Genomic DNA, 27,818 nt, shown 5'->3' on the forward strand with positions numbered 1-27,818 from the left:
AAAATTGGGAAACTATAAAAAAATATTGCTATCAGATAGCCTCACAGGATTTGATGACAACATGAACCCCTAGACCAACAGCTTTGTCGGGGCTTTGTGCGGTTTTTCTAACCTGTCTCGTTATCGCGCCTTTCTCTTCTTTCACCTGTCCGACTTCTTTATGGGCTGCCTCTATCATCTTTCTTAACTGTCTCCCCTACAATCTGCCTCTACTTCTCACTGAACCAACTCTTTCTCAGAAGTCTCTCACCTAGCTCCCCTCTCTCTTAAATTACTAGTCTTACCTGTCCATTTCTGAATTGTCTCTTTCTAACAATACTCACCTACCTCCTTTTGCCTCTCAATTGTCTATCACCAGCTGTCTCTTAATCACTTTTATCACACCTGTTACTCCCTCTATTTTTGTTCTCCCTTAGCTATCTCTTTCTCATCTGTCTCTATCTATATCACATTTTTCATACTGTCTTCCCCTTCCATCAATCTTCTGTCCCTGATTCTCAGCTGTTTCTTTATCACCTGTCTATGTGTCTGTTACCTATCACTCTCACCTATCTCATTGCCTTTTACACCTTTTTCTCTCTCACACCTGTTACCTGACCTGTTTCTTGACCGCACAGAGCGTCGATGAGGTTCACCAAAATAGGCGGAACAACCACAACTGATTCTACACAAAAACGTGGCAGGATCGTCTATCCAGACCCCGATGCCCATGAGGCACAGTACTTTAGCACTGCAAGATTTCTCTTTCTAGAAACCAGGAAAAGAAACATTAACCACCACTGTGAGTACTAGGTGGGGTTACTGAGTAGCCAAGGGTAGGATACACCTTAGTGTGTGTATACCGCCCGGGTTACCTCCATTGGCCCTGACAAAAACCTGATAGTCACTCAAGAGGTTGAAACATGTAGACCATTTTTATTCTTAACTTCACTTTTGATACCACAGGCCAACCTAATCTGGTATGGTGTTCCACGAATATTTTTATTGTTGCTCAGTTACTCCAGAATAAAGAGGCGTTTGTAGAGAGTTTTAAACTGGCCAACTTTTAAACCACTGTTCTTCACTTACACACATAAAATCTATAACAAACCCGCTCCACTGTAGTCAGGTGTCGCAGCACACCCGGATGGCATTTGGCTATCCGGGTGGGACCCCGATGATGAAGCATGTCACCAATTAGGTTGGTGAGTGAGGGGTCTTCTAAAAAAGGATGAATCTGTCCTTCTCTTGTGCACCTCTATCCCTTTGACGGAGGCATCGAGGTGCCTCCAGGGTGTACTTCTCCTATTGTTTAGTGATATTGATTAAGGGGACCAGGAGTATTCCCTCACAGAATACCTTTTCTCTCTCATTGTTATTCCCTGTTTCTAGGGTTGCCACTTGGCCGTTTTTTTACTGGCACCACTAGTATACTAGTATTCTAATTTCTGGGCTGGAACAAAAATAATCAAAATCACCTAAAGCTGATATTTTTTGCCCATATCTGTAAATACTTCAAACAGCAGATATACACAGAAAGCACTTTCAAATGTGTTGTAGAGCTGTGTTAGCGGTCCATGACACTTTATTAAAGTAAACAAAGACTGAAAAGGCATGTTAAAAATTGATACTTACGGTTTTGTCTTAAGCCCTACTTAGTATCACTCTGGGCCTTTGCTGACTCTTAACACAACAACAAATGGCCAATGTATTTGTATTTTGAAATGTGGGACTGTTTCTGATTCTCTTTAATCCCCATGTGTCTCTCTTGCACACTCCTGTCTTTGTCTCTCAATCTTTCACCCATCTCTCCTAAGTGTCCTCTTGCTGCTCTTAATTAAGTTATTTCCACTCATTGTCTTTCTCCTTTGCCCCTTCTCTCTATCTCCCCCTTCTCTGTCATCTGGTATGTCTTGCTTTCTTTATGTGCTTAGGGGAATCAGAGCACCAAGACACCATTAGTGCTCCTGTTGCAAGTGTGTACCTTTCTTCTGAGGCCAGAGGTCGCAAGCACAGTGCTAGTGGTCGCAGACATAGGCCAAGAGGCACAGTTCTGAACCCTGGGCACCCCTAAATGACATGCATGTACAATGGTTAGCATGAAAGTTGCCAACTGTAATACTGAATGTTTGTAAGCTTGTTTTGTCCCTTCACAACAAATATACGTTCCCTTCCCCAGCTTCACTTGCCTCCTCTAGGAAGCGTCTGTTTGTTTTTGTTTTCCACTTGAACTTGTTACTGTGTTAATACTATTGATGTCACAATCTTCTTAACACTGGCCATCATTTCTTCCACTCTAGGCATGGTTCCCCTGGCTATCATATGCTAGTGCAGCTTTCATCACTCTCTTTACCTTTCTGTTTGGTCTTGGTCCATGTAAGTACTAAAAAATGTACACTCACAATTTATAACTATGATGCAAAGTTCAAATTCAATGTTATTTTCAAAGCATAGATTAACTATATTGACAACTTTCAACTTACTTCCTGCCAGATTACACTTGGTACTGTGTTGTCAGTGCCTTCTAGAAAGGCCTCATTTAGGTCAAGTGAATGATCAGTGATCATGCTTTCTAGTCAGTACTGCTACCCAACAGGTGTGAGCTGCAATCTTATCCAGCAGGTAATGGCCACATTGCATGTCCTTCAGCCACTCCCTGTACTTCTGCTCTGCAGAGCCAGCCAGCAGACTTGGTCAGAGTCAATTGGGCATGAATATATGTCTTTACAATGCATGCAACTACTATTCATATCTTTACCACGCATGGTAAGTATATGTAGTTATTATATTTTAAATTACTTCGTTTTATGTGTGTGTGTGTGTGTATATATATACATATTCACTAAAAAACCATAGGTTTCACACATGTTATAGTTAGCGGGATATTTCAATCATACAAAACCTTTGAAATTCCCCTGTTATAGTTAGTTTAGCTAACTATAACTAGCGCACATCCAAAATGCACTGCTGATGACGTCACATATTACATCACTCATGACATGGTCAGTAACATCACTCATGACATCACTCATGACATCTCAAATGACATCACTGATGACATCCTCCAGTGACTGTGTGTCTTTCTGAAAAATACGTATTTTTTATATATGTATATCTTAAGGTCAATGGAAGAATAAATGGGTAAATAAGTGTGTAAATGGATGTTTTTTTTGCAAAAATGATTGCATAACTGATTTATTAAGTGTATCTTAGGGAATACATGTATTAGCGAGTAATGTTTAAATATGTAAATATATGTATTTGTGTCTCACTTTGTCTATAAGTGGCTGCATGGGTTGGTGAGTAGCTACATAAGTGTCAATATGGGTTATTAGCTGGTTTCTTGAGTATCAGTATGAGTGTCTGTATAGTTCGGTGAGAGATTTTACTTAGTGCATAGATGCATGAATGAGTGACTCACTGTTTGTATGTGTTTTGAAGACAACATGAGCGCAGGACTGTATGAGTGTGTGTATGGGTGTGTTAGTGAGTGAATGACTGCCTCAATAGTATCTTTATGAGTGACTACATGTGTTTTAATCTAGTATATGTGAGTATGTTAAGTATTGATGCATATAAGTGAGTATATGTGAGAGTGAGAGATTGGAAGAGTTCCTGAATAAATAAGTATGTGTTTCTATAAGTGATTGTTTAAGAGTCAAGTATGTGTATGTTTCAGTAAAAGTAAGTATAGTGGTTTGTGTATAGCTGTATGTGCAAGTAAATGGATGTTTGAGTTTATTTGCATGTCTGAGTATGTGTGTGAGTAACTCTATGGATGAGTGTTGGTGTGTAACAGCATGTATAGGTGTATGAGTACATATGATGAGTGATTACATGTATGAGTGACTATATACAAGTGTTGGTGAATGAGTGGATGTGTATGTAGATGGTGGAATTACTGTATAGGTTGTTGCAAGTGGTATTGGTATCTCCATTTATTTAAAAATGTTAGTTTCTATTTTTGGATGTGTGTATCAACGGTTATATTACGCTGACAGCAGGTCTGCCACTCTGTCACAAGGATGATGTCATCCGTGATGTCATTTGAGATGTCATCAGTGATGTCATGAGTGATGTCACTGACCATGTCATGAGTGGTGTAATATGTGACGTCATCAGCAATACATTGCGGGCGCGCGAGTTATAGTTAGCTGAACTGACTTTAACGGGGGAATTTCAAAGGTTTTGTATGAGTGAAATGTCCAGCTAACTATAACATGTGTGAAACCTATGGTTTTTCCAGTGAATTTCCAAGGTTTTTTAAATGCTAATTCCTAACTATAACGTGTGTGAAACCTATGTTTTTTTCTGTGAATTTCAAAGGTTTTTTTAAATGCTAATTCCTAACTATAACGTGGCTGAAACCTATGGTTTTTTCAGTGAATTTGCAAGGTTTTTTAAATGCTAATACCTAACTATATTGTGTGTGAAACCTATGTTTTTTCAGTGAATACATATATATATATATGCACTGGAAAACTAAACACCCACTTCCCTTACAAAGAAGTGGAAAGTTTGCCTGTCTGCAGCCTTTCTTATTTTTCACCTTATTCATCTTCCGCTCAATCAACACATCACCCACACATACACACACCTACTTGCTGCCTTTCTTGGCTGGGGTTATCAATTATTCTTCTTTAATTCAAATTCAAAGTGCAAGCCATTTATTCAGCCTTCTTGGTAACTACTACCCGTGAATGGCAGTGGGTAATTTGCACACTTGCGTCCTTTCTTGCATCCTTTCTACTGCACACTGTGTGTACTTTGTGCACCTGCTTCCTTCCTTAGATGTGGTACTTGTTTCTCTTGCTTCCACTGCGAAATCCAACACCCTATCTGTGTAATGAGCTGGAAATCCAAAGATCCACTTAACTGACAAGGCAGTGGGTAGTTTGGGTGTCTCCAGCCTTTCTTATTTTGCACCTTTTTCATCTCCCACTCAATCAACACATCATCCACACATACACACAACTAAGTATGGGCGAAATTTGCTAATTCGCGGTACGCGAATTTGTGTGAAAGCAAATTCGCGTTCCGCAAAATCTGCAAATTTGTGCGAATTATTTTTTGCGTGTTCACGGGGCGCTTTGCGTGTTCGCGGGCCTCTTTCAGTGCGCCGACCGTGAAGTTACCCGTTGCGTATTTCCGTTTCCAGGCACTAGTGCATTCTCGCGTTGTGCGCGGGGTGCGATTCTGTGGTCGCAAGCGTTTTTGCATGCTTGCGCGGGAAATATCGTGCAAACTTACAAACGCGGTCCTCAATGGGCACGGCCATCTTGTTTTTCATTCATTGCTATGGTTCTGGGCATGCTTTTTCAATCCTCCCCTAATCTTTGCAATCCTTTGTTTCTTTGAACTTTTTTAAAAATCTTTTTTGCTCATTATCTATCCCTCTCTTTTTCTACATCTATATTTTGTGTTTTTTTCTACTTTTGGTTACTTTAAAACTACTTGTTTTAACTCTTTTCTTTTCTTTACTTTTTCCCTATTCTTTCCTATTTTTTTTCCAGCTGTCCAGGACCATGGCAAAGGGAGCCGGGAAGAGCAAGGGGAAGGGTCCTGCACCCCGTACTCGGCTCCCTTGCGGGCAATTAAGGGGGGAGGATGTATAGGCCAGGGAGATCTTCAGCACGGTGGAGGTGGCCGCACTGATTTTTTATGTCCAGCGCCACCTCCCGAAGACCGTGGCAGAAGGGGGCAGGCCCGGTCCAGGGTATAGCCTCCGGGAGCATCGCTAGCTGTGGGATAAGGTGTGCCGGGCCAGGCGTAGGGAGTCGGAGGTCCGGCGCACCTACAATCAAGCGACGCACGGGCGGTCGGACGTCCTGGACCGGGAGCAAGACCTGCTCCACCTACTAGACGTGGAGATCCCTGGCCTTGGTGAGTAGCTATTTAATAACTACTTTGTTTTCTTCTGCTCTGTGTTATTTTGCTAATATATGTTTTCCCCGAATAGCGTTTTGTACTCTGTATTTAGCAAGGAGAGTGGGTGGTATGCTGTTAAGTAATAACTACTTTGTTTTCTTCTGCTCTGTGTTATTTTGCTAATATATGTTTTCCCCGAAGAGCAAGAATGCTGCCGATTCGATTACATTGCAGGTAAATTAATGTTTAAATAGCTTCTGTGATTGCAGTGGCGTTGCTACTATGCTTACTTGTTTGCAACTTTGTGCTCGTTTGAGCAGAACTGCATAATGCTAGAGAGACTAGAGACTCAGGTCTAGTCCTTCCTTTGTACTCCTGCTGCCACTAAGAACAGATAGTGGTGGATCGATAGGTTGAGTATATTATGACTTGTTATTTAGTAGTAGGACATTTTTTAGTGGTCTGCCATCATGATGACGGACTAGGTCTGTCACGTCGCATGCTGCTGAGTGCTGGCAGTCGTAGTAGAACCTTTGTTGTTGGTTTAGTTAGTAATTTACATAACTTTTCAAGTAGATATTCTGCGAATCCAGCAATACTGTACTATCTATCCTAGTTGACCAGATCAGATAGGTCAATCAATACATGTAGTGCAACAATTGTTGGTAATTTGTTTCCCCGAGATAATTTTAGATTGTGGTCAAAGAAATCAAATATTTAACAAAAACAATCATCCATGTTTGTGTTTATTTCTTGATCATCAGCACCTCCCAGGGGCAAGAAGACCACCACACCTGAGACTCCAGCGGAACAAGGTAGGCAGGATCAGTCCTCTGCAGGCTCTTCTGCTGGCCCCAGTAAGTTGTTCTGTTGTTAATATTAATAATTATACTTCCCTAACTTTTACAGCTCCTATTCATTCCATCTGTTTCCTAATTCTATTTTTGCAAAAAAATAGTCTTTGATCTTCTTGTAGACTGTTTCTACATTCTTATCCTGCCTCTACCATCACTCTCTGTGCTACTACTATTTACTATTATTATGAGTCGGTCTGTGTAGGTAGCTAAGCTTGCACAGCTGGCAAACGGTGTTAAACAAAACTCTGATCCAGCAATAGCTCTAGAGGCACTGAGTGCAGTCCTCTAGGTTGGCCTTGTTGTCTATTCCAGGCTTCTTAATGTTAGTGCTTTTGACAATTTCCAACAACAAAATGTCAATGTCCACCAAGAATAAGCTAGTAGTTGGCTTTTTGATTTGATAGTAGCACATACCATACCGCTAGTGTTTCAGGGACTATTCTGCACATACAGAAGTATGGACAAGAAAAATAGGACATTGTTGATGATAGGTGCAGTTTGAATTTCCAAATACCTCACTCAGAACAGACGTTGAACCTCAATCCCCTGACCGACTATCTAGTGTGTCTGACCAATGATTATACGACCCAGAAGAACAGAAGAAGAAGTCTACCGAGTCCCTACCTATCAGAGTCACGGAAGCATGCTTGCAAAGTGCAGTAGTGCAACTGCAAACCCTTCCGCTCACTCACTCGTGAACAAATACCACACAGTGTTTTTTAGTTTTTAGGTTTTATATTCAAATAAGAAATAAAAAAAGAATTTCCTTATTTTTAATAGCGCAGTATTCCCAGCGAGCAGTGTTGATAGATGACGTTAAAGTTTAAGCACCCTTCCCTAGTATATACTTCAACTTAACACATCCAATTATTAATAGTAACTGTGCGGGACTCGGGAGCCCTCACCTTGTTGGAACTTCAAGTCCTCCTGGTGGTGATGAGGAGTAGGTGGATCTGTCTGTAATTAGAAAATTGTTGCACGTTAAAAAGCTAACATTCATCAGTTGTGCCAAAAAGTGTTGCATGTTATGGCTAAGCATATAAGTTAACACCCTCCCCCAAACTGTTACTCTTTTTTAGTCCCAATAATTAAAAATAGTTTATCTATTAACATTTTCTCTTCCACTACGAGACGAAATAGGGGGTGGTGTATGGCATCTAAATATGACATGTTTTTTGTAGGCGTCATCACAACATCAGATGTTGCACTTCCCACCACCAGTGCCGGGGCCAGCAGCGCGGAGGGGTCCAATCCGGGGGCGGATGCGGCGGCACCATAATGCCACCAGGAGGAGCTGAGGGGGATGGCCCAGCAGCGGCGGACGGTGGTAAGTTTTTATACTCCTTACTTATTGACATTTAAGAGTAGGCTGACTCGCAAAGGGGTGTATGATGTACTGTAGAGTAGACATTAAACTAGTAGAAGTACACTGTACTGTTATGAACAGTTACTAATTTAGAACTACTTTTTTGCCAATCACGGAGAAGACAGTCACCCTTGACTTAGCCATAGCATTAGCGGCGGTAGTTCTCGAATAAGCAATGGCCCCCTCTTTTTGACTTCAACTCAGCTGTGAAACTTTTATTGTGAAGCCAAGTCAGATCAGATTAACTTGAGGGATGTGATGAACTAAAAGGGAAAGAAGGGTGTAAGGAAGGACGAGCGACTCGTAACATTTATGACTGTAAAGAATGATACGTGTTTTTGAATGCATGCAGAGGTGGCTGATAGAAAGGAATCAGATGCATGGCTGCTTGAAGCAAGGATGGTTGGAGGAGAAAGAAAAGATGACTGCCTTTGTGGGTGAATCAGAAAATGTGTAGTGTGCATTGCAATATATCATTTGGGTGAAAGTGAAATACAAGTCAAGATGGTGGTTTACCAAATAAAATGAAAAGGGTGTTAGTTGGTACAGTTGAGACATTAAGAAGAATGATAGACGTTTACTTTGGAAGCCTGGATGGTATCTTCTTCCTCAGAGATAGCACAGGTGTATGTAGAGCAGACGCTCAGTGGATGAAGAGTGTTACTTTGAACAGCATGTCCGTGCCCGAGTAGCAAAGCAGAGGAAATCCAAATACTAGAAGTTGTGATTGTTCAGAAATACTCCCTTGACTAACAGTACAGTAGTTTACTTTGCAAGCACAGCATATATTGTGTATGTATTGTATAGTTCCCATTATATCAAGTCAAGTCCCTTCCTCCGGCATTTATGGGTACCACACTCACTCCCTATGTTAATAATTTTCTTTCAGCTGTGTCAATGATGGGTGGACTATCACTGTTGTTCACTCAATCTATCAAAACAAAGCACCTAAAGTCATCCATCATATAAGCAAAGATCATGTGATTGGCTGGATATATGATCAGAAATGAATAATCTTAATTTTCATTTTGTAGTAGTGAAGGCCCAGGGGGCAGCGCCAAATGTAAATTACATTGAGCAGTAGCCCTTGATGTAACCGAGTATGGCCAGTGCCACCCCTATAGAAAAGTAAGAGCTTCCCTATCTCCACCTAAATGTACTGCTTAAAGTAATGCGGGTCTGCGTCATCATGGCTTGTGTCTGTTTTTCTTGGGTGCAGCTGACTGAGCTGGCATTATACCGGCTACCGCAAGTTCATGTACAAGTAATTTCTTTCGCAAAACTAGATAAAAAAAGAAGAAGACTGGTGTACTCTATGACTCTCTGACTATGTAGTGAGTCCATAGTGCTGCTAGTAGAATTCCTGAAACTCCCACTAATGTTACAGGCCTACAAAGACGGCGGAAAGATACATGCCAAAATGTTATACTGTGCTGGCAAGTTGCTAGTGTAACTGTGAGACAACTTTCTGTTGAATTATTTTGTGTTATTGTTAAAGAGTATTGGTTGCAGTATTTTTCAATCTTTCTTCATATAGATGCTCCACAAAAGCTCACCCACAAGGAGATGTCTGTCCGGGCCAGGGCCCGGAAGCTGGAGATCATTGTTGCAGAATATCGCCGGCTGTGGGCTCCGGAACAGGAGGAGGAGGTGGCAACAGCTGCATCCTCCTCCAGTGCCCCAGGGTCCACCAGCCAGCAGCCTCCAGCACGCCGCCGCTCAGCTACAACAACAAAATCAGCAGCTGCCCTCCCCAGAGCCTGGATGGCACGCCTGCGCTGGCTACGCCGCCGAGTGGACTACCTGGAGCGCACGGTGGAGAAGCATAAACACCAGCTCCAGGACCTCCGCAAAGAGCTGCGGGACCACCTGTCCACAGGACATTGCCGGAAGTGACTGTGTCCCTTGCCCCATTTTTAAAGACTGTTGGGGGTGGGAATTGGGAGTTGGGGATTATGAGGTACTTTTTGCGGGACATTTGAAATGGACATTTATTGGGGTTAGAGAGAGGGGTGGGTCTTTGGGTCTAGTTTATTTTTGTTAGGGTAAATAATATATAATTATTTATTTTACATACTTCAACATAGTTTACACGTTCATATTACTTTTTGGGGTGGTGGGCGCGGGCTACTGCACGTTTGATTTCCTCAAACTTACCAGCATGAATTATCTAAAACGTCCACAAATGTACAAAAGTGCCACTAATAGAGTTAGTGAATTCAATTGGCCTACTAGTACTTTACTATTACTACTGTCAGTCTCTCCTCTCCTCCGAGTCCTAGCCCATTATTCTACCTCCCCAAAATGCTTATCTTACCTGTGATTCCTGTTTGAGAATAGGGCTAGACACAGGGCTGGATGCATGGCAAATGCTGATTGAGGTTGCGTATGGATGGAAACCTGGACGGATGAAATTTCATTGTTGTGCTGGTAGCAGTAGTGGTACACACTGGCAGTAGCAGCATATGAAAAAGAAGGAAATGAAACATTGAGCGGCCTGAGCGTAGCATTAGAACAGTACGATAGATAGTACAGTACACAGTACGAACATATCCTCGGATTCCTTCACCATCCTTGAAATGTATTTTCTGTTGCTTTGACCTTATCCTCCCCAGCAAGTGTGTGGAATTATTGTTGTTATTTAGTCACATCTCAATGAAAACCACACAGCCGGGGGGAAGAGGGTTAGGGTTTGAAAATTGGATGGGAATGGTTTTTTTTGGGGAAGGTTTTGTGGAGAGAGGAAAAAAACACAGCATGGACAAACAACAAATGAAGAAAAACAAATCTTTGGATACGAAGATGTGAGATATCCATAAATCTTTTAACGGACATAAAGGAAGTGCATGCATGACGTTGTTAGCTAAATGGATGGTTTGGTTACTGAAAAGTAGAGCTGCTAACAACAACTTGCTAAGTAGTACTAAACTATTAGACAGTACAGGGCTGCTGTATTTACGCAACATCACTCAGAGAGAATGACTTAGTAGTACATTACATTAGTTTTAAAAATAGCAAAGAAAGTTATAAAATAGCTGTAGGGATGAATTTGAAGCAGAGAGTCGCACTCATAGAAGTTCACAACAATACGTTATTTAAAAGATAAGGAGAAGTGAAGAGGATACTGTAACTGTATGTTGTTGTTGTCCTGTTCAATTTGGGAAGTTGAATGCATCCAGCCAGTCCTCTTCTTCGCAGTACTCCTCCATTCCATCTGACGCTCCGTCGATCAATCTTGGTGACCAGACATACTGTCCACTGCCTGCCTGGCGGGTGCGGAATTGCAGATTGATGTTGTTCCCATGGCACAAGGTAAAAGCCGGCCTGCAATTGTTGATGGAAAAACAGGAAGGGATATTAAAACAGCACTGAGAATAAATATAAGGTACGGTGTGTAGTGCAAAAATAACACTTTCAGAGGCGACACATACAGGCATCATTTCTAAAGTACGTACTCTGAGTCTTCTTTTCAAGGATAGTATTTGCACACAGCAGGCCAGGGCCATGCAGACGGTCAAGGCAGGCACCACTGAGTGAACCAACCTGATGATGTAGTATACCTCTTTGACACAGACAGACAAAGCATATCTAATTTTATGCAGCAAGCCACAAAGCCACAATTTTACATGAACTGCTGTCTGGTCTGTGGCATACACTACACTGGCTGGACTACTCCCATACCACGACTAGACAGACAAGTAGGTCTGCTGTGGTTGTTGTTGACTTGTTTACCTGTTGTTGTTGTTTGTTTATAATAATAACAGAACACATAGATAGCGTTCCCTCCATGCACAACAAACAAACTACAATTGCTTTCATCAGAGCCAGACAGCCAGTGTCACCACTGCATACCATCTCATTCATTACCTGTTCCACTTGTCATCATCTTATTTAAGTGAACGGCCACTGGGCAGCCTCTCGTGTCAATTTCAGAAGGTGCAGTCAGCATAGTGAGTCATTCCAGTCCCACTTCTTTTGAGGTGACTTGTGTACGGACTGAAGCGACAGTTTCTAGATTCTGCGTAATCCGGCCATCTGCCTTGAGGGAAATGGATAGGGGGAGTCTGGAGGAGGAGGATAGAGGAGCATGACTGAGTTGTGAACTTCAGGAATGCAGACAGCGCACCTTCAATATGGAAAATAAGACGAAGACTGTGCTGCTGATGGATTTGTTGTGATGAAAGTTTTGTTGTGCTAAAAGTTGCAAATCAAAGAAAGACACACAGAAATAAAAGTCAAAAAGGACGGAAGAAAACAAAAAGTACGTTTTTCAAGCCTCGTTGTCAGGGAAGTAGAGCTTGTCCTCAAACTCTGTGAATTGAACATGGAGTAGGTCAGCTAACAGAAAAGAGCTTCCGTCACCTAAGTCGGTGTCCTCTTCTTCGTGCGTGGATTCACATATTTTCTAATCTGGTGCTATGAAGTGCTGATTCATCTTGATCATTGTTACCTCTCCACATTTTTGGGCGAGAGGCAGGACCTTTTTGAAGTGACAATGGCACCAGCAGCACTGTAAACTCGTTCCTAAGACAGACTTGCGAGTGGGCAAGACAAATAATTTATAGCCAGCCTGCTGAGCAGTGGCCAGTGAGGCCTTTTCCCATACCAATACACCAATGGGTCACAAACAATGTAGACCTCTGTTGGGTCATTAGAATAGGCCTGCACCATCCACTCAAGGACCTCACTGGGTGGTGCTCCACTTTGCGTACCATGTGTTTCCTTTGCATCAACACTGGAGCGAGTAAACCCTTGCCGAGTTATCCTATCCGCTTCCGACAATATTATGGCTGGGCCTGGTGCAGGTGATGATGACGAGGATACTGTTGCTGCTGTCGGTAATGGCTGTGAGGGAAAGTGACTGCCTTCGGCCACAGAAGTGGACCTTGACGCCGGATGGCCTGCTGCTTCAGTAGTACTGCCGCTCTTTTTCGAACAGAGTGGCTGACTCAGCTAGCCAATGTTTGTACTTTAAAATATCTTCTTCATCAAAAGGAATGAATACTTTACTGGTCAGTGCCTTTTTGTACTGTGGATCCAGAATTGTGGCACAAATGTAATGTTGTTCTGAATGTATATTTTTAAACCTTTCATTGACAAGTAGGCAGCTTAATAAGCTCTCCGCCAACCGATATGCGTCTTGTTTGTGCACATCAGCTTGGAACATTGAAGACACCGTTGTTGCTCTAGCATGAACAACAATGGGATAGCTTTGCCCAAACTACAATCCTCCCTGCTGACTTCACGGGTAAAGACCTCAAAAGGACGAAGCATGTCTGTCAGGTTTTGAATTAGGTCCCATTCCTCCGGCTCTAGCCTCGTGTCTTTCATAGGAGCAGACCGTATGTTAATGCCATTGACATACTTATTAATTACCTTGTACTGCTCAAACAGACGTTCAAGCATGTAGAAGGTTGAGTTCCAATGTGTTGCCACCTCCTGGATGAGGCCTTTGACTGGCACTCCACGGCTACGTTGAATGAGCCTCATCTCCTACTGGGCCTTAAATGAATGGCTGAAATGTGTGCAGATTCTTCGGTAGGTGGTCAGTAACTTGCTGACTGTAGTTTCTCTTTTCAAGAAATCTTGCACAACAATGTTAATGCAGTGCGCCAAACACGGCACTCTGAAGTAGCCACCATCATGCATGGCATTAACTATATTACTGCCATTATCTGTGGAAACATAACCAATCAAGCGACTTCTTGGCACCAGCCATTTAGAGACCTTACTCTTAAACTCATCCAAAATTTTTAATGTTCAAGTTCAAGTTCATGAATTTATATAGCGCACTACTCACCCAGGGGGTCTCAAGGTGCTTGGGGAAGGGGGGTTCAATTTTTGTCGAATAGCCAGGTTTTAAGTTCTTTTCTGAAGGAGATGTGGTTATGAGTGAGGCGGAGGTGAGTGGGGAGTGAGTTCCAGGTCTTGGCCGCCAGGAAGGAGAAGGATCTGCCACCCTTGGTGGATTTTCGGATGCGCGGGACTGCGGCGAGGGCTTGATTGGACGATCTGAGTTGGCGGGTGGGTTTGTAGAGGGCCATTTAATTTAAGCTTTGCTAACTCCATTTCGTGGTCCCGGGTTGCCTGTCTGTCTGCCAGCTCCTCTGGCGACAGGACTCTGCCAAAGCTATGTACGCTCTCTGCTGGTTCAACTACCACAAGATCCTCGGGTGCTTTTCTTGATTCAAGCAAGGATTTCAGTGCCTTGTATAGATCTGCCTTGGTCTTGCTTCCTACATGTGGAGCCTTGAACTTCCTGCAGAAGCTCTTGAAGTCGGATTTCTTGTAGCTGTCCAGTTTTGCCTCATCCCATTCTTCCTCTACCACTTCAGAGGCTTCAGATGCTGCCCTTTCTATGCTGTTTGAGCCAGGCATGACTTTCAAAAACAATGGAGCTCCCTCAGCAAAGCAAAAATCAAAAAGAGTATGCGGCGGTGTTATTGGACTGAACTCACTATGTAATGCTCAATAATTGCTGTATATATATCACAAATGCAAATTGGAAATCCTCACGGCTGCCTCCAATGTTAGATTTGGGGGTCTCTGGATGGTACAGGTATGCACTTGTGACAAAAAGGGACCCTCTCCTCTAGTCAAGGCAAAGGACTTACTCCTGGAAATAACCCTTGCTCACCCTCTAGGCGGCGTGGCGCGAGCAGACAAGGCTAAACCCCAGAGCATTCAGAGTTAAGCATTTGTAATAACACACAGAAATCAATTAACACACTACAGATGGACCCAAGGCTGGTTTTATGTAAAAATATAATCACTTTAAATGCAGATTGAATCAGGGTTTATTACAAGGTCCAATAACACTTAGAAAAGGTTCCACAATACTAAATGCAGCTTTCCGTTCTTTGGCAATGTTTTTAGAAAGGTTGTGCGCGTCGTAGCGCTCCTGTGCGCCTCGTGCGGTTCGAAAGAAAAGGCTTTGTCGAGTCTCACGCGCCTCACGGACACGTAAGTCTGAGACACGGTGCGCGGTACGGTGCATACTGCGATGCAGGTTTACATCTGGGGAATGAGTCGTAGCACTCCCGTGCGACTCGTACCTCGTTGACAAGAAAGGCTTTCCAAATTGTACGCGCCTCGCGGACACTTCAGTCTGGGGCGGGCGCACAGTATGGAGCGTTGCACAGTACCTTTTGTTCCTTGGAGAGTTCGGGCGGACGGTGCGGTGCTGGTCAGACATCCCACATCAAGGTGCCTTCCTTGTGGTGCGAGCTACGGCTCGGACGCAGTAGTCATGTTACTTGGGTAGCGATGTGTTGTGGGGGCAAGGCTCTTCATTGCAGAGTTCGCTCCGGTCCTGAAGGGGGGGAAGCAGCTGAAGGTGATGCAAGCGGTGGTGTGATCCGAAGGTACGGGACGTACCCAGCCGCACTACGCGCCGCAGCTGCTCAGTCACAGCGTCGGGGCACGTTCAGCAGAACGCCACACGGGGGAAGGCGAACACAGGGCGTCCATCTTTACATTGCGAGCTATGGCTCGGGGGCCACAGAATCGCAGTGCTTGGACCGGACAAGTCCGTTCTCACGTTGCGAGCTACGGCTTGGTTGGGCAACAGTCACGGTGCTCAGGCCAGGCGGGGCTGGTCCTTACGGTGCGAACTGAGGCGCGACGACGCAGAAGTTGCGTTGCTCGGCGGGACAGGGGTGCACAGGCTCGCAGAGTGCACGACGAAGGTTCCCAGCGCACTCAGCTTTCCTCAGTCAGCGCAGCATGGACAGGCAGCACAATCAGCAGCTTTTCCTTCAGGGGAGTAGAGCTCAATGTTCCTGGGGCTCAGTTCAGGGGGCAGGCTCACACGCAAGCCCTTGGAGATCTCTTCCAGAGAATACACAAGCTGAGATCAAAAGTCTTTCTCAGTCCTTTCCTCTCCTTCTTACAGCAAGGCACCAACCACAGGCCTGTCTCACAGGTCAGAGACAGCAGCTTTTCCAGGTCCTTCTCTACGGGCAGAGTTTCTTCTTGGCGCAAACAGGATCTGATTTCTTAGGAACAGGGCTCCTACTTTTATACACAAAATCCTTTGTTCTTGCAGGCCAGGGGGGCCTTTGCCTAATCCAATCCAGTCCCTGATCACTTTGTTTTGCAGACTCTGGCTTCTCCTTTAAGTGAGCAGGGCAGGGACATCAGACGCTCCGCAGGAGGTGGCGCCAGCATTGTGGTGACAAGTACAGTCCAGGAGTACTCTGTTGACAGTCTTCCCCTCTCTCTTCACAAGGTGCAGGGCAGAGACACCAGCCGCTCCCCAGGGGGCGGAGCCAGCATTGAGGTGGCAGAGCACAGCTCTATTCAGAGTCAAGGGGCACTCCCCCCACCCATCCTGGTGTAATCTCTCTATTCACCACCTGTCAGCCCCAACCTGTCTCCTGGAATTTACCAGCCCTGTCACACACAGAACCCACTGGTCTTTGGAGCAGAAACGCCGATCTTTTGGACGGTCTCCATTACTACGGGAGCTTACAAGATTCGCCGCGTGATACCTTTTTGATCGCACTCCTTGGATTGAGATCACCATTAATCATACATTTGCCTCGTGACACCTCTGGAACTTAATGTATAGACTATAGGATATTCTCTACCGTATAGACTAAAGGACACTATAAGGTGTATTTTGTTTCTAAAAACAAAGGAATTGAATGTGCAGCGACTGAGGCCTGCCCTTCCATGAATACTACTGATTTCATTTGTATAGCCTTGACAAGGTGGTAACTTGATCATTGGGACACCTAGTGAAGACACCCCACTTGGTCACCCTCGTGTAGGGGTCATCAGGAACCCTTGTTTGCCCCTTTCCCCCTTTTCGTCCTGATGAAGACTCGCATTGGCCAGGTCCAAATCACCCATAGGCTTTAAGACGAGTCAAAACGTCGACGCCCTTACTTTGAAACCTGGACCCTAGTACACTCTATGTTGTTCAAACATTAATGGAAGTCATGTCTAGTTATGGAATATCAGTGGTTATAACTGAGTTTTAAGGCCAGGTTTTTGTAGTACGGTGTACTGTGCAACCGGTCCGTTGTATAATATTACTGTGAATGATTTTATGTCACTATCTATTTGAATTCTCCCTTCCCTAATCACCTCACACTGTCACAATCACTCTTTTCTCTCTGCACGCTCCATTGGGGCAACCTATATGCTTCAACCAATTAATAATTGTGATTTTTTCGCATCTGACCGAGATACAATGAATTAAAATTGTCTCTGGCTTTTGTAATTGTTGCTTTGCCTTTCTTTCTCTTTCTGTGTACTTTGAACATTTATTGATTAGAGTTGATCTTAGTGACACACTCTGAAATGTTATAAAATATTGACTATGTACTGATTGATTCAGTTTCTCTAAAGAAAAGGTCATGGATCATTGTTTTCAATATCAAAACACACAGAAACCAGAGAGCAGATACACATCAGAGCAGAGGCGGGCTGAAATGGTTAGGCAAGCAAATACAAACTTTCTAAAAGTAGTATTTGCAAACCCAGGATATTAAAAATAAACTTGACTAAAACATGTATTTTATTATTCTGAGTTCAGGCATACTAAACTTGACCTTCTACCATGTTCCCTGAGCCTGCTGGGATTATAGGGTGTAATAATTCCAGCAGCCCATTCCGGCCTATGAGAACAGGTAGTGAAAAACGAAAATGGCTGCAATTCACTATTAGGACATGCCACACACATCAGGGCTTGTCTTACCTTATACTTACAATGCACCCTGCCCTTGGGCCTACCATAGGGGTGACTAATATAAAGTTATGGGAAGGTTTAGGGACTGGCAGGGGGATGCCCTTGCCCAGTCAGCATGGCAGTACCAGACTGCACGCAGGTTCTTTAATGGCAGACCCTAGACACATTTTACCAGGCTGCTTCTGTGGTGGCACAACCAGTGCTGCAGGCCCACTAGCAGTATTTGTATTTACAAGCCCTGGCAGTCCTGGTGCACTTTGCTGGGGTCTGACAGTAAACCAAAGAAGCCAATCATGGAATCCAAACAATGTACACATTTTATATAGGGATCACTTGCACTGCGGCACTGATTGGCAGTGGCATAGTGCTCTGAGCAGCTAACACCAGCAAAACATATGAGGCACATCAGCAAAAAGTGGAAGGGAGACTCACGCCAAGGTGCCAGGTCTAACACCCAGGCTTACAGGGTACCATGTTTGCTGACTTGGGTGCGGTCCTACTCACTGTTCCTTAGGGGCTTCTGATACTAGGGGGCGGCTTTAACGCAGTTGTCTCCGGCACATTAGATATGTTTCCTCCCCGGGAGGTTGGGCGGGATGCCTGCTGGTTACCTGATTTCTTAGAGCTATGGGCCTGGTCAATAGCTGGAGGCTCTATCATCCAGATCGGATACAACACACATTCCAATCTATGGCTCACCATAGTCTCTCCAGGCTGGACTATTGCCTTCTACCAGCCGCACAAGCCACCTACATAAGTGACATTAAACATTTAGCCAGAGGTATTTCTGATCACTCACCACTTTGGATCCACCTACTTCTGGGCCGGGGAATGGCGGGGATACTGGCCCCAATCAACCCCTGGTACCTGCGTCATCCTAAGATCCGTAAAGAACTTCTTAAGACCATAGACAAATGTTTCACCAATAATGTGGGATCAGTGACCTCCTCCTAGTCTCGCTGGGAAGCGTTTAAGACTGTAATGCAGAGACAGGCGTTATTGTTAATATCTGGCTCTAAGAAAAATAAGCAAAAAGAAGTTCTTGAGCTTGAGACAGAAATGTATAGACTGGAGGGCGATCTGGAGTCGGGGGTAGCGCCAGATAAGCTAAATCTGTTAAGCCTGAAGCAGCACGACTATAAAACACTGGTCACAGATAGGGCTAAGGCCCTTAGTAGAGAGCAACAGGGCAGGCTTTATGATCTGGGAGATAAGCCCGGGAAACTCATCGCATGGCTGGACAGAAGGGAATGGGCAAGCGGGCTTGTTCCAGAGCTCAGAACAGAGGGAGACATCCCAGTCACAGAGCCACATGAGATAGTAGATAGGTTTGACGAGTACTTTCAAACAGTCTATACGACAATATCCCCTCTCTCGGAGGCAGATTTGCAGGAACTGCTTCGAGACATCAAACTCCATTGTCTCTCCCCTGATGACCGGAAATAAGTGGATAGTCCCCTTACAACGGAAAAGATTGCCCAAGCAATTCGCTCGCTAAAGTCAGGGAAAGCACTGGGCCTAAACGGATTCCCCATCGAACTCTACAAACTTAGGCCAAACAAATTTGCCCCTATTTGAAAACAATGTTTGAAGAGTCTAGAGAAGCAGGAGTGTTGCCTCTGGAGCAGAGGGTAGCTACCATTGTCACCATCCACAAGGAGAGAAAGGTCAAGACTGATTGTGCCTCATACATGCCCATCTCTCTTTTGAACGCAGAGCCCAAAATTTTGGCCAAGCTCCCTGGCTAACCGATTGGTAAAAGTGATCACCGACCTAATGCATCCTGATTAATCTGGCTCTATGCCCCATAGAAATACAGCCCTCAATTTACGTAGAGTACACGGGTGATAGAAAGAGCCCACACCCTTCGAGAGCCAGCCGTGATTGTGTCATTTGACGCCACTATGGCCTTTGACACTATTGTGTTGCCCTATTTGTGGGCAGTCCTGGCTAAGTTTGGGTTTGGTCCAGAGTTCATCCAGTGGGTAAGTCTGCTGTACTCGGCATCTCTGGCACAAGTGGTGGTAAACAATAAAGTGTCAGCTTAATTCCTGCTTAGTCACGGAACGTGTCAAGGCTTCCGGCCGTTCCCCCTCCTTATTTCCCTGGCATTGGAACCCCTTGCTGCTTGGATTCGTTGGGATCCAATGATAAGAGGACTGAGGTGGTCCCCCGGATGGGAGGATCGCATATCTTTGTATGCCGATGATATTTTGCTTTATATGGCTTCCCCCACAAAATCCCTTGTGGTCCGTCTAGATATTCTAACCATCTTTGGGGAGTTAATTGGGGGAAGTCCCTGCTGTTTGTCCTGAGGGGGAACCCTCTTACTCCTACCCGAAACTGCCAAATACAAGTTAACACCATTGGATTTAAGTACTTTGGGATCTTTATTTCCCTCAATCCTTCAGTTAGGTATACTCAGAATCTTCTTCCTCCTCTTCAGAAACTCAAAAGTGACATTGCCAGCTTGAGGAAGCTCCCCATCTCACTCCTGGGCAGAGCTACCCTCTTCAAAATTATGGCTTTGCCAAGATTCCTCTATGTCCGGCAAAACACATTAGACATAGTTCCAACGTCTTACTTCAGGGAAATTGAGGGCCTGCAAAGAGGTATATTATGGGACGGTAGACCTGAAATTGCATTAAACAAAAAACTAACGCTAAACTGGTACAATGGAGGCATAAGTCTCACAGATATCAGGAAATACTACTGGGCCTCCCAACTTGCGGCTATTACCAGGGCATGTTCGGTTGTGCAGACGACCCGGGCTACGCCCTGGATAAGTGGCTCCTTCGGGTGGGAACTATGATAGAGCTCTTTACTCCCGACTCAAGCAATTTTTATTATCGGGCCCCACAAAAAACGCAGTTCAAATTTGGCATGACGCCACTGGCTCTCTGGGATGGAGACACAAGTTAACATTAGCCACCCCTCTTTGGGACTCAGAGAAGCTGGGCGATCTCAGGAAAACTAAGGGCTTCGACAGGTTGGATCTTATTGGAATTTTGGTTATCAAGGATATGTGGGGGAAGGGAGGGTTCAAGAAGCCCTTCAAGGAGCATCAAATTGAATACGAACTGGCAGACTCAGAGTATTTCCGCTACATGTACGTTCGACACTCACTCCAGTTCTCGTTACCCAAAGGGACTGATCCCCCAGAGGCTTCCCCGCTGGAAGACAGAGTTTTGAATGGTCATCTTCCCAAAAAAACAATCTCATTAATATATAAAAAGTTAATTACCCACATGGCAGACCCTCTTCAAACACTGAGAGACAAGTAGGTGCAGGACGGGATAGAATTGAATTACTAGGACTGGCAATTGGCGCTATCTTCTCCCAGAGTGGTGACTATTCCAGCACGCTTAAGGCTGTTTCACTAAAAATCCTTCACAGAATTTACATAAAGGGGCCCCAATTAGTGAGCATGGGGAGGGCCGACACGGGAGAATGTAAAAGGCAATGTGACCTTAACAGCACATACATAAACATTATCTGGGAATGTACACATATCAGCTCTTATTGGCTTCAAATAAATGATATAATCAGCAAAGTGTTACGAATCACTCTCTGTCCGGAGGCAAGAAGATGCCTTCTAAAATATGGGAGCCCACAGATTTGAAAGCCTCACGGACACAGTGGGCTACTTTGGGGTTCATGTTAGCCAAAAGAAATATTGCTCAAATATGGGGTGCAGCACATCGCCCACCGTGGAGGCCTGGGAAAGGAACCTCGATTGGTGTATGTTCAGAGAAAAAATGGTATATCTGGCAAGGGGGTGCCCCAAGAAGTGGTCCCGTGGAATAGCTATAGAGGAGAGATCTGTACAACCCCTCGTAGCATTGAACAAGAAGACCCTATCTCCCCGTAATGTTTCTCTCCATTGTAATGTGTATATATCCTTCCACCCATATGTATTGTGATGTATAATTTGCCCGATCCTCTGTACTGTACAATTTGCTGATGTTTGTTAATAAAAAGAGTCATAAAAAAAATAAGATTTTGAGTTTATCTAAAAAATAAATTGTATACCATGTAAGTGAGACATCTTGAATCTTTTTATTTTTATTTCAACATATTTTAACTAATTTGATTTATATTTGTATCTATTACACTCACAGGTTAATCCCTGCGGTGAGAAAGCATTTTTGAAAGTAGGATACCATGGCTTTAGATGTTCTCTGTCTTTGTTAAATGTACACATAAAAGTAGGAGTGCAGCTATAAATATCTTACCTACTGCACTAGAAATGGGTGATGATTACCAGAGAGAATTTCAAATTGTGTCTCAGCTACTAAAAATCTGATACCCATTAAGCTGATTAGGCACTATTAGGAATATAGATGTTTTTATCCGGAATGATGGACACAACCCTTTCTGCAGGGTTACCCCAAACATTTTGCCTTCCTCCTCCCTTTTTTCTGACCTTGTCTTTGTTGGCTTTCCGACTCTATGCTCTTTACCACTGATAAACAGTGATAAAGTATATATGCTTTCTGCTTAAAACATGTTACCATTGGCTTATCCATGATTGGCATGTTTAATTTACTAGTAAGTGCCTAGTAAAGTGCACTACATGTGCCAAGGCCTGTAAATTAAATGTTACTAGTGGGCCTGCATCACTGATTCTGGCACCCACTCCAGTAGACCTTCAAACATAACTCAGGACTGCCACTGAAGAGTCTGTGTGTGCAATTTTAAACTAGCATTTTAACCTGGCAAGGTAACCTAATTCCCTTTTATTGCACATGCGCCAACCCAAAGTAGGCCCTAGGCAGCCCTGAGGGCAGGGTGCAGGTTATTTAAAAGGTGATACACATACTTTTGAGTTTTGCATGTCCTGGTAGTGAGAATCTGCTAAATTCGATTTTGATGCAGCAAGGCCTATCTGGCCCGTAGGTTTACATTGGAATTGCCTTAAAACTTCAATTAAAGTCAGATTTTTAATTTGTAAATCTGAAAATGCAACTTTTAGAAAGTTTATATTTTCTGACTTTTACCATTCTGTGCTTCTGCCTTTCTCTGAATACATGTCTGGGTTGGGTGACAGCTGGGTTTTGTTCCTTTCCTCTAGACAGTCACACACAAATGGCATTCAGTGTAACAGTCGCATCCTGTTGGCCTATCACGAGGCTGATGGGCCTTCCTGTGTTAGATTGGGGGGAGGAGCTGACACTTGCACCTGAATGGGGCTGTGCCTGTCCCAACAGAAATAGCTGCATACCCCCTGTAGTGAGTCTGCAGCCCGGGCAGGAAAGGCAGGGGCCTTGTCATCTTCAAAGGCCTCTTGGATGTTTTCCTCCCTTCAAAATAACATTTGGGTATATGGGTAGTCAACCCCTGACACCACCAAATCAGAACTTTACTGGAACCAAGGACATTCTGCCAGTAAGAAGAGTTGCTGTGCTATAGGGGAGACTGCTACTTTGCTAACGGCAATGCTGCTGGCTTGCTACCTGCTGATTTCTGCTGTGCTGTAGGAGGACTGCCACTTTGCAAGATGATGTGCTGGCCTGTTGCCTGCTGCTTCTTGCCTTGGAGTGAGAGGAACTGGACCTGTTCTTTATATCTTTGAACCCAAGATCCTCCAAAAGCTTGTTGGCTTTCATCCTGTTTTCTGAAGTTTCAGGGACACAAAAGACTTCTTGTAACTCTGCTGGTGCGGAAGGACTCTGCCATTTGTGAGAATTACTCTTGTCTGAAGTGTCACTCTAGTCCTGGGTCATAGGAGAGGGTTCTGCATCTGTTTTCTGCAAAAATGGACACAGTGTCTCCTTTGCGTCAATCGTAACTGACGCAGTGCCGATTCAACAATGACACAGGTCTTGACTGCGAGGTTCGCTGACAATGCGGCGGCAATGTGGAGACACTGCACTTACCTTTTGATACCGTTTGCGAGACTCAACTTTGACACATCAACCCAATTGCGTGAATCAAAACCAAGGCTTGCTCCGTACAAGGTACTTTTTCAGTGGACCCTGAGTGGGCCTTGTAGCCGGCTTGCCCTTTATCCCAGTTTGCCAGAACTTTGGATTTACCCCAGTCTAGCGCAACCTCAAGTAACCTTTTAGAGCTATTTACTTCTGTTAGACCCGTCTGCTTCTGAGAGTCCCCTCACCACTATGATTTCTTTTGTTCCCCTGTACCTCCCAAAATTTGTCGCTTTTCTTTGTCTACCAGGACCTTTTGTGTGCTGTTTCATGGGGCTAGATGTTCCTTGACGCCCAGTTGTTCACAAAGTTTTTGGCACCTATTTACAAGGCACCTGGCGAAACCTGTGACATTATAGACTGGGATTTGCAACCTGTATGAATGACCTCAAAATGGTGGCCGTCCCTTTTCCTCATGTGAGTGACTCCCCTTGGAGCCTCCATGAACCTTGACCTTTCAAGGTTTTGGCGCCCTTTTACTTGGCGCGCATTCCTGACAGGAATTACTTTATTTTCCTCAGGTACACAAAATGGCTGCTCTAGAACCCCAGTATGGTGGCTATTAGGGTCCCAAATACCTCTCAGAAGTGCCATGTCATTGGCCTAGCCCAAAGAAGGTTCTAGAACCTACTGGCACGAGCCAGCACCTCAGGGCACTGGCTATATAAGGTCCAGTCCCTGGCGGCCATTTTAGATGACCAGAAGACTAGATAGGATAATGATGAAGTGGAAAAGTGTGGCTCAGGGGTTAGAGGCGGCAGACCCGGAAGCTGAGATTGGTCCTGGACCAGGGTTCAATTCCCCGCCTCGGCGGGTCTTGGGCTAAAAATTCCACTGACTCGATAATTCTCACTCCGGTGCCATCTCGACTCACGGGTTCACACTCCGCGACTCTGGGCAATAGCTTGCTTAATCTCCACAACGGCCCCTCGCGGCGGGATGCCTGACTTTCACCTTGCGGATACCCGCTGGGGCTATCACACAGGGGAATATCAGGACGGGTTCCCTAAGCAAGCGCCGGGACACCCACTGCGGGTAGCTTTGCGCTATATAAGCTCAACTACATTTACAACTACATGTTCCAGATCTAGGTGAAGAAGGAGATTCCAGACTTGACACCAGATTGACACCTGCCCTGTTGACCCCTGAGGCGGCTGGTAGCGCGGGCAGTAGAGCAAGCAAGGGTCACTGGCGTGGATCCTGACTGGCGTTCCAGTGAGCTGTGTGTGTGCGGTGACCTCGCGCCTACAGCGCCTGCCCAGCGAGTGCCTCGTCACCCCCAAGAGACTGTGGTCGTTTTCGTGTGCCTTCCCTGCCCCCCACCGGTGGTGAATTACGACGGACTTGGGTCACGAGGCGAGAGCAAGTTCGCCGCGACCGCGAGCGTCTTCTGTGACCCTTTTGTGACAGGCGCCTCCAGCGAGGAGCTCGGACGTCTCAGAGCTCCACCGGCGTAGAGTGCTTCCTGCGCAGACTGAGGTGAGGTGGTGCGCCGGGGCGGGGAAAGGCAGGCCTTCATTGGGCGGGACTACTGTCTCTGCCCCTCCCCAGTGAATCGGCGGCTGTAGCTGTGAGTGGGAACCATCCCTGTTTGAGGAAGTCGGAGGGAGGTCCGTGGAGCTCCTGAGAACCCGTCGCTGGTGAGAGAAGTGCTGAACCCGACTGAATCGCTTCCCAAAATTTGTCGCTTTTCTTTGCTAACCAGGACCTTTTGTGTGCTGTTTCATGGGGCTAGATGTTCCTTGACGCCCAGTTGTTCACAAGGTTTTTGGCACCTATTTACAAGGCACCTGGCAAAACCTGTGACATTATAGACTGGGATTGGCAACCTGTATGAATGACCTTAAAATGGTGGCCGTCCCTTTTCCTCATGTGAGTGACTCCCCTTGGAGCCTCCATGAACCTTGGCCTTTCAAGGTTTTGGCGCCCTTTTACTTGGCACCTCAGGGCACTGGCTATATAAGGTCCAGTCCCTGGCGGCCATTTTAGATGACCAGAAGACTAGATAGGATAATGATGTTCCAGATCTAGGTGAAGAAGGAGATTCCAGACTTGACACCAGATTGACACCTGCCCTGTTGACCCCTGAGGCGGCTGGTAGCGCGGACAGTAGAGCAAGCAAGGGTCACTGGCGTGGATCCTGACTGGCGTTCCAGTCAGCTGTGTGTGTGCGGTGACCTCGCACCTACAGCGCCTGCCCAGCGAGTGCCTCGTCACCCCCAAGAGACTGTGGCCATTTTCGTGTGCCTTCCCCGCCCCCCCCCCCCACCCCCGGTGGTGAATTACGACGGACTCGGGTCACGAGGCGAGAGCAAGTTCACCGCGACCGCGAGCGTCTTCTGTGCCCCTTTTGTGACAGGCGCCTCCAGCGAGGAGCTCGGACATCTCCGAGCTCCACCGGCGTAGAGTGCTTCCTGCGCAGACTGAGGTGAGGTGGTGCCCCGGGGCGGGGAAAGGCCAGCCTTCGTTTGGCGGGACTACTGTCTCTGCCCCTCCCCAGTGAATCGGCGGCTGCAGCTGTGGGCAGGAACCATCCCTGTTTGAGGAAGACGGAGGGAGGTCCGTGGAGCCCCTGAGAACCCATCGCTGGCAAGAGAAGTGCTGAACCCGACTGAATCGCTTTTCGATTGCAGCCGATGTGAGGTGGACCCGTTTCTTCAGGTGGGAAGCGGTGATATAAAGGAACTGTGAACCGGCATTTATTTGACCGAGCGCGAAGATTGTGTGACCTCTTCGGCAGCCCCGTTCGTCAGTCTAAAGACTTTGAACTGGTGCCCCCTGAGTGCTAGCGGTGACAAAGCCCGTAGGCGCGCTTAGACCCCACCGGCAAACAGAGATTTCAACCCGGTGGCAGCCGAGTGTAAATGAAGGGTTCACTGTGTTTCCTTGCCTTTTAGATACACGTGCATATCCCCCGAGTGATTCTTAAAGAGTCCCAATACTCCTTTTGTGCCCAGAGAAGCCTGTATTCATTATCAGTGAAGTCATCATAAACTGTAAGAGTAATCTTTCCATCCTGAAACGTATTGCAAGTTAATGTTCCTGAAGTATTTAATTGGTGGCAGCGATACCAGAATGAACATGTGTTTGTTTATTTAAATGAACCAGTATTTATTCTGCTAAACAAAAAGTGATATTTATTCTATTTATTGATGGTATTTATTCCTGAGCTTATTTATTGTATTTAACGCGGAATCGAAACCCAGCAAATTGTGGCCAAAAGAAATGTGTATGTGCTTTCCTAATTGATTCCCATTCACAACAGAGAATTTTTACATAAAGGAATCGTATTTTTCTACAACAGTGGTGTGGTGTCCTTCTTTTTGGTGGTTGTACAAGGAGATATTATTGGGTCAAAGCCGGCTTAACACGATAGCCTTCACTTGCCCTGACACTTGAGCCAAGCTACCCCCTTTGTGCTGGGCTTGCCCATCGCAGGTCCAACATAAAATTGGTGCTCAGCAGGTGGGATTACGAGCGTGCTTTTTTTGGACCCCATAATAATTTTGTGTGCGCCACATGTACACACCCGGAGTTTCCTCCCAGCGGCCCTCCAATTCAATATTTTGCTTTTTCCAAATTCTCTTCTGGAGGAGGATGGAGGTGACCCTCAGAGTTCCTATCTTTGTAACCTACTTCGAGGTGGTTGTCCACACTTTTCACTGACAAGATGGAATTCGTTATGTCAGAGCTGGAGACCTATACTGTGGCGCAGCTCAAGGAGTTCTGTCAGGAAAGGGGGGTGTTCGTTAGACGAGGGGCCAAAAGAGAGGAGCTCCGTATTAGTCTACTAGCCTTTGTGGAAGCGCATCCGGAGGGAACGGTAGAGGAGGTGGAGTCACACAGGGGTACTGTCGTTGAGAGGACTGCGGAATGTCCCCTGGGGGTGGGTGATATGATAATCAGCCCCAAGGTAGCCTCACGGGAGGGCAGCAGTGCATCAACAGGAGGGTTGTCAGAGACCGAGTTAGCTGACAGAAGAGAGGAAAGACAATTGAGGTGGGAGTTAGCCAAGCTGGAGATGGAAGGGAAGAGGATGGAACACGAGCTCAAGCTACGAGAGCTCGACCTCAGGGCCCATAACATCACTCCGGAGGGTATCGAGTCTAAGGAATTTGCCA

The 27,818-nt window shown here is 45.4% G+C and overlaps 1 protein-coding gene across 1 annotated transcript in view; it reads left to right on the plus strand.

Annotated features, from left to right (window-relative positions):
- The window catches only part of LOC147679023 (solute carrier family 2, facilitated glucose transporter member 11-like), a 572,060-nt gene that overhangs the window by 527,259 nt on the left and 16,983 nt on the right, over window positions 1–27,818 (plus strand). Inside the window, exon 10 of the mRNA XM_086944707.1 lies at window positions 2,280–2,355. Within this exon, the coding sequence (XP_086800833.1) occupies window positions 2,280–2,355 (76 nt within the window). The remainder of the gene's footprint in view (window positions 1–2,279; window positions 2,356–27,818) is intronic.

This window comes from Lissotriton vulgaris, chromosome 11, assembly GCF_964263255.1.
Source record: "Lissotriton vulgaris chromosome 11, aLisVul1.2, whole genome shotgun sequence".
Classification (NCBI taxonomy): domain Eukaryota; kingdom Metazoa; phylum Chordata; class Amphibia; order Caudata; family Salamandridae; genus Lissotriton; species Lissotriton vulgaris.